General features: G+C 38.8%; 1 protein-coding gene across 2 annotated transcripts in view; it reads right to left on the bottom strand.

Annotated features, from left to right (window-relative positions):
* Window positions 1-696: 696 nt before the first annotated feature.
* Window positions 697-7,982, bottom strand: part of EIF2AK3 (eukaryotic translation initiation factor 2 alpha kinase 3) — a 44,420-nt gene continuing 37,134 nt past the window's right edge. For both annotated transcript variants that reach the window (XM_030019279.2, XM_030019289.2), the window contains exons 14-17: window positions 5,699-5,866; window positions 5,033-5,134; window positions 2,607-2,669; window positions 697-1,516 (exon numbers count right to left, since the gene is read on the bottom strand). In XM_030019279.2, coding sequence (XP_029875139.1) covers window positions 1,340-1,516; window positions 2,607-2,669; window positions 5,033-5,134; window positions 5,699-5,866 — 510 coding nt within the window. In that variant the 3' untranslated portion in view covers window positions 697-1,339. The remainder of the gene's footprint in view (window positions 1,517-2,606; window positions 2,670-5,032; window positions 5,135-5,698; window positions 5,867-7,982) is intronic.

Raw genomic sequence — 7,982 nt, 5'->3', positions numbered from 1 at the left:
AACGCATTTATGCAAAACCAGTTCTAACAGTGTAAGAATTATCCCTTCAAGACTTCCCTCCCTGTTAACAGTTGAGATTGCCTCCATAATCCACTCAGTTTAGAAGAGCTCAGTTCCCTTCTTTCTTCAGATAGTATCTCACTTCCAAGCAGCATACGCATCTTTGCATCACCACGTGCGCTGTGGCAAGTACGAGACAGGAAAGCAAAGCAAGTTACAGAAACGCAGTGCACGTCCTCCCGTTCCAACTGTACAAGGCTGCCATCTGCAGCCTGCGCTGATGCAGGCTTTGAACAGAAGCAACTACTATTTTTTTTTTTTTTATAAATAAAAAAGTTTATTAAATCATTTAGACTTGAAAGAAGTCACAATAATTAATGCACTCAACAATTATAGCAAGTGCATTCTGTACACCACCAACCCAAATGGATTGATTCTGTATTTTATAAATAAAAATTAACATATTTACAATGAGAAATAAAAGCATGGCATTAGGCAGTTAAATTAGCAGATTACACAAATGCCTACCAGTTGATTTTTTTAAAAAGTACAAATCTACAAGATTACATACGACACGTATGACTTCATTAGGTTTAAATTTTCAGAATCACAACATTTTCGTACATAATTTTTACTATGGCTCTTCCAACCACTGCCTATAAAACCCCCTTTTTTAATGGCAAAAAGCTCCTTTTCTTTCTCTACAGGTTTATCTGTATAAAATGCATTCCCTAAGATCTACTTTAGTGCAGAAGTATGAAATGATTTCCTCTAATGACTGGCTATGGAGAGTGACAGTATGTACAACTGTGGTACTTTTTTGCTTTAAAAATAGTGCAGATTCCCAGTTTACCCACCAGGGACAAAAATGGAGTCATAGTTCATTTCAAAATCATCTTAATTTCACCAAAGAGCAAGTGATCCAGATAGATACTCACTAGGCTTAGAGACTGTAATTTGCTCTACAAAAATACAGTATTTTAATTCTATTTACATGTTACAGATCTCTCACTTACCCAGCAAGCTGACATTTACAAGCTTCTAAAAAACCCAATAAACCCAAAAAACCGATAATGGAGCACAGCATTGGTAAGCACAGTAGCTGAACCCATCCACCTAGGAGAGCTAAGGTAAGAAAAATGGAATGTGAAAAGTGTGGTTACTGGCTTTCGTTGGCTGTCAAAGTAAATGAAAATCTGTCCAACACGTCTTATACATTAAACATGGCAAAAAAAGTTTAAGTAAACTATTTCCAAGATAGACATTCTGCATCATAGGATCCTTCTGCTGAACAATCCCTGTAAAACCTGCCGAGTGGAAGAAGTCATCCTGAGGATAGTTATTTGCTTGGTTGTCTGGAATGCTTATTTCCTGATAAACTCATTGTCCGTGACCTCTGCCTAAGCACTGGTTTTGGTGGGAGTTCCAAGTCTTCAAATACAGGATTTTCGATGATTGCTGCAGCCTCTGGTCTTTCAGTGGGACTTGGAGAAAGCATGTCCTTCACCATGGTGTACTAAAAGAAAACAAGTGTTACATGAACCAGTTCATAAATTCTTTCTTATTTAATGTTCTGACTTCAATTGTGGCTGTATGAACAAGTGGAAAATGTCCCCAGCTGCTTTCTAAGTAATTCGGGTATTACTGCTTTGGCACAGCAGCTAGAATTGCATTAAATATTTGAAAATGTATCACTGTGCATCTGTTAGACTGTCTTTACTGTCAAGGACTCCAATCAATTTGGCAAGTCAAGTCTGACCGAGGATTCAATAGAGTTATAAAACCTTTACATTATTTGCAATGAAAAAGTTTTTAAAACATGTGAAGTAATTTATGAGTAATTTTTAGCTCCATGTTTAAGCTGCCATGTTTTAAACCACGCAATAATTCTTCACGGTGAATTAGACCTTCTCCTTTAAATATACAGGTAGTATGAATATTTGTCTCAAATTTAATCAGAATTAGTGTCCTGCTCCAGCTGAGTACAGCACATCACATTCCCCCAGGCAGCCTACAGCTGTGAAGCAAGAAAGGCTATTCTCCTTTAGCTGCTGGTCTAAAATTACCATGAACACCTGAAAACATCTCAGCTTGGAGGTTTTGTACATCACCTCCTCTTCATCTGCAACTGTACCACTTTAAAGATCTGACTAGTAAGAACACAGCACAGTTTGCTTATATGGTTTCCCACTTGAGAGATCCAGTTCTGGAGTAAGATCCCATGCGGCCATGGTGCTACCTGCAGTCCAGTCTCCCCTTTACCTGTCTAGAACTCTGCGCTTTCTCTTTGTGAATATGGATTTGCTGCAAGAAATCACGTCAGGATGTATGTGAAATGAGGGACTGCAAGTGACAAAGGGAAGCCAGGTAATATTGTATAGTTACTGCAGGTAAACTGTGTGACAAAAAGTTACCATCATCCACATTATTGTAATGTTATAGCTTTGAAATGTAGAAAAGTACAGGGATAGAGAAATGCATCTTAACACAAAAGGTACTTTTTTTTTTTCCCCTCCATTTTTACCTGCAAAGCAATTGGAAAGCAAAGAAAAAAAGCTACAATTATTAAAGAAAAAGCTACAATTAACAGCATCAGATATATTTACCTCTTGTGCATATTTCTGAGTGAACAATGGTGGAAACTTCAAATTTCTAACATCGCTTAAGGTCTGCAAAAATATTAAGAAACACATGTAACTTTTCCAAAATACCATTCTTTGGTAGTATTACTCTATTACTCTTCGAAAAATATGCAAACTATGCAAACAAATAAGCCTGATGGAAAAAAATACCTGGTTTAAAGTCTTGCTTTAGTGGTTAAAAATCACAACATACTTAAATGAGCAAGTTGCTGCTTTCCTAGGTATACAGACTGCAATAGGAGTCATGGTACAAGAATTCTGATCTCTGAAGTTTTAAGTCAGCCAGATACACAAACGTACTTTCTCACTTTGGCTCAACAAAGTCAACACATCTGTGTACCACCCATAATCCCCCAGATCATCTACACCAGTATTAAGACACATGAAATGACTGGCTCTGTCTTAACAGCGTAAGCACTAGTCTTTATTTAACGTCTATGGACTAAGGAGCCTATTTAATAGCAGTTCCGAAAGCAGCTCATGTTGTGTATTTCTGCGTCCTCACAAGGTAACTGGTCTCCTTTAGTGTTTCTTCCATAACAAGCACACTGGCTCCATCTAGTGACAGTAATTTTCCCATGTTCAGGCACACAATTATTTGCAGCAGGCTACCTTATGAATTTAAGTTCTGTAATTGCCAGCAACCCATGACCCATTTTAGCATGTTTTTAGCGCAATATTTAGCACTTAATTTCTTTTAGGAAGACACTCCTTTTGCAAAAGTTTGAGCACAAAATATAAGAATTCTAAAATTAAAACAAGATTCAATTCACTATCACTCCACTGAAAGTATAAACTGACCAGTTAATAGTGATGGGCAATAGTGAAACTCCTGTTCAAGAGAACTGAGTTTTATGACAATAAAATGCTTCAAAAAAGTGTTCTTCTCTATCAATTCAGTCTGCATTTAGTGATCTGTTTTCAAACATCTAATTTGGAAATAAATTGCACTGCCATAGACTGACTGCTAACAGCCTGACACAGAGGCAGGGCTCACACTCCTCATCCTCTGGGGGTTGTTCCAGCCCTTTGTCACAGAGTCCTAGAATTTGCTGGGTTACCTGGTCAGGCAGAGCATGTTTTGCTTCAGCAAGAAGTGCTAATGCTTGCTGTGCATGCTGATGCCTACGAAAACTTCAGTGTAAGAACTTGGAAACAACTACTAAAGTAGGTAAACTCCAGAACTTGACAATAAAGGGGTGGGGCTTTCTTTTGATTTTATCAAAAAGAGTGGTATGAAAAATCACAGGAAGTTAGGGGACTCTTTTTACCCTCTTATGAAGTAAAGCATCAGAGTTAGATGCAATTTAGGATTCACTCTGATTACTTGCTTTGCTTCTACGCTTAGGACAGAAACTGGAAGGGCAAAGCTTATAATCACTGCTGCAGGAGATCTTAAGAATCCAGGATAACTCTTTAGCAGCTATGTGTCTCAGTAAAACAGATTCTATTTAGGGAAACTGAAACTGGTTTCAGTGCAAGGGGTTCAAATTAAGCACTGTCATTCCTCCTCTAGACTACGCCCTTATGTACCATAAAAAGTCAGTGCATTTTAAGCAAGAGAATGCAATACCAGCATAGGTGAAACATTTGGTCAGGCGGCATTCATGGTGTGGTTCAAGTTGCTTCTTACATCTCTGCTAAAAGGAATCCATCTTCACATGAGAATTTAAACGCCCCAAACACACATAAATGATAAACACAAGCTATAATGACTCCTTCTTTCCTGCATAGGCCACTGGTCACCATATACAAGAGGAAAAACCTTTCTGGCTGTAGTCCCTGTTCTCTATGAACTTGTTCCTCAGCAAGATGGATCTTAGGTGCATTTTAACAGCAAGGAAGAGTCGTAATGCACCATCAAACCTCCCAAATTCACATTTGATGCAATGAGGGTCATCAATTACTGGGAAAATTGTGCTTGAAGTCAAGTGAGACTCACAGCTAAGAATTACTATAGGAAAAGGAAAGCGATTTTTCACTAAATGCTTTAGGTAAAGAAGCACTGCAGATGCAAATGAAGGAAGAAATCATAAAAATGCACAGCATGGTTCCAACTCTTGAACGAAAACCAAGCTGGCAGGCTTAAAGTCACAAGCTATATTTGTTGCTTGAGTTCTTGGATATCCTAGTTCAATAGTTTCTCTTACTTGGCTTGACAACAGAGGAGCTTTGTAAAGAAATTAAGGCCTCAATTCAACCGCACACATTAGGAAGACTGCAATTTATTTTCAATGATTCAGGGGGTCTGTACAAGGCTGATAAAGAAGTTGTGCTCCTAATTGCAAGGCTTTTTCAAAACTGAAAAGAACCTCTTGCAAGTGTTTCACCAAGCAAATAGCTATTTTAAACAAATGATCAAACTGAGGATAATCCAATACCATACATACCCTGACTCTCTCCATCTGTGTGCTGAAAGGGTAAAGCAGCTCAAAGAGAATCAGTCCCAGAGAAAAGATATCCACTTTGTGTGAATAGGTGTTCCCACAGATCTGAAAATTCAAAATGAGGGTTAGGTCAATCAAGCTACTCACTGTATGTAATTATGTACAACGTAAACAACGCCCTTTCAAGTCAACATATGGAAGTGATTAGCCCTGTGCAGAGCTGAAAACTACAGGACAGGCACATTGGCAAACTTCATCAAACGAGCATGGGTGAGCAAGGTCCTGAACCTCAGCTCCTCTTTGCAGACCCAACTTCAAAGCAAAATGTTTCAACTTGCTTAAACAACATGCACAACAGTGTGTCCTTGCTCAATTAACTTGAATATTATACAGTTATCTTTCTACTACATTAAAAGCATGATAAATGAATGCATCTAAGTACAAATCATTAGCCACTTTTTTGCTATAATAAATAAATATATATATATGTATATTAAAAAATATTAATTTTGGAATTCAATTTAGCTCAAAACTCTACTTTGGTGATAAAGAATTTAAGTAACTTGATTGCACCAATTTACTAGAAAGAGTGCCTGATCTTTGAGCTCCTGGGAATTCAGGCATCTTCCAGGCACTGCCAGATACAGCTGTAGAGCAGAGAGCACAAACCTGTTCTGGGCTCATGTAGAGTTTGGTCCCTACTTGTCCTGTGTGCCTGGCATAAGCTGGCATTGGGGTAAGTACTGATTCCTCCTCCTCATCTTGGTCCATAGCAGTTACCAGTCCAAAATCCCCAACCTTTACTATGTCATCCATTGTGAAAAATATATTGGAAGGCTAAGAAAACAAACAGGTGAAAAGAAAAAAACCACATAAGTAATAAACAAGTCTCTGTGTTTCAGTAAACACAACACTTTGTTCTAACTCAGATAAACCACGCTGTCAAGGCTAAAAACACTCATTAAACATCAGGTTAGCAGAACCAGCTAAGAATCTTAGCTCTTCAGGAAAAAGAAATTACTCCTGCATTAAACAGTCTCCCTTCCTGAAACTCAAACTGCTCATTTCTTGTCATCCAGTAGAGGTTTACTAGCACTACATAGGTCTGCTAAGTAACACAGACAAAAGTCAGCAGCTGTTGGGAACAGCACAGCTAAGTTATCCAATTCTCCATCACATGGCAAATTCACACCAGATGCTGGAGTTCTGACTCCTAGTCTTTTTTATTCTAATCTCTGAGTACTAAACTCATTCACCATATTATTAACCGGCATGTAGCACATCATCTTAATGTTAAGTTATAGATACATCAGAAGTCTGGGAACAAGATCTGCTTTTCAGTTGGTACTGTGCAGTTTAACTGTGGGAACAGCTGTTTGCATAACAGAATTAAAAGTTTATTTTTGACAGAAGTTTAAGAACTTTGCAATTCACAAGAGCAGCACCAGTGACCATTTGGCTTAACTCTCCTTTTGCTTGTTTGCCATGTACCGCCATCCTTGGCTTAACCTACTGACAAAAAGCTGGAACTGAGATGCCCCCTCGCTAAAGGTACCTATCTCAGATGGTTTTTCAAGCGATTTGCATCTCTTGATAGAATACCTGGCTGATAGAATAGCACACAGCAAGCGAATGATTATTTCTTTCAAACATAGCCCAGTATAAACCAGACCAGTAGTACTGCTCCACCTCAGTTACAAATACAGACAGACACAAAGTTTTGGGGGAAGAACAGACTGATCCTGCAAGGGGGAAGAAGCAGCAGTATTATGTACAGGGAGAGGGCTGACGCATGGTAAAGAGGCAGGTGGTGCTGGGCAAGCTCCTCTCAGAGCTTCTGGACCTTCAAGGGTGGGAGAACATGGTCCATGCTTTGTTGACGTAAGTCCTGGAACAGGAGGAAGCAGACAGATAAAGGGCAATATTTTTCCACAAGATTAAAGGACTACAAAGCTGACTTTCAAATAAGTCCACCCGACTTCCTCATTTAAGGACAAACCCACTCTGTGCAAGAGAGAAAGAAGACAGAAAAAAGGCTTCTTGTTTTTTTTTTAAGCAACGGACAGCTCTGAGATAAGCACTACAGAAACAGTTAGATATAACTTGTTAGTTCCACAGTGCCCACATCCTGCCTCTAAAACTGCCTTCTGAGCCAGGTCTTATCTCCTGCTATATTTTCCTGTAACGAACGTCACGCCCTTTGGAGTCACTGCTCATTTAGTGCACAAAAACTACTACCCTGTAAACCAACAGCGTCTCCAGGCTCTCTCTGAAGCATTTATATGGCACCTACCCTCTGATTGCACACCCACGTTGTCAAAAATCTCTGTATCAGATTTTTAATGCTCAAGGCACAAACGTCTCCATTAGGGATTTGTATCCCATTGCCTTGATCTCCATTCCCCTCCTCCTCCAATAAACATACAAGAAGTCAAGAAGATCTGTCTTGCTTTACAGAGCAAAACGCTTCTTAACAGAAAGTTTTATTTCTTGTACTTCTCTGGCTGAAAACAGACTGTCTCTGAATGGGCTGGTGTATAGTTTCTACAAATTAAGGAGAATGGCCTCTCTGCTATCGGAAACTGTCAGCAAAAATAAACCATCAAGTCCACATTCGGAAAGAGGAAGTCTAAGGCAGATGCACAGTTTTGATTTAAATCAGAAGAATACAACCACTCTCTAGTTTAGTTATCTTGCCACTTGCACAAAGAAATTTCTCTCCAGATTCTTCAATCAGAATTCCCATTTTCTTCACAGATATGAATAAGCCACTCACACATCTGGAAGACCACTGTTTAATTCAATTAATGCTGCAAAATGTTTCTAAGACTGTTCTTGCAGTTCTATGGAACTCAATTTCTTTTAAGCTGTCAAGCATGACCGACAACTTATCCTGGGAATAACAGTAAATTCACTTCACAGACAGACTTCTGTTTCTGTACTTGATTTTCTC

The sequence above is a fragment of the Aquila chrysaetos genome, chromosome 1 (assembly GCF_900496995.4).
Source record: "Aquila chrysaetos chrysaetos chromosome 1, bAquChr1.4, whole genome shotgun sequence".
Taxonomy (NCBI): Eukaryota; Metazoa; Chordata; class Aves; order Accipitriformes; family Accipitridae; genus Aquila; species Aquila chrysaetos.
The sequence above is the reverse complement of the archived record's forward strand: the minus strand, read 5'-3'. Positions and strand labels throughout refer to the sequence as shown.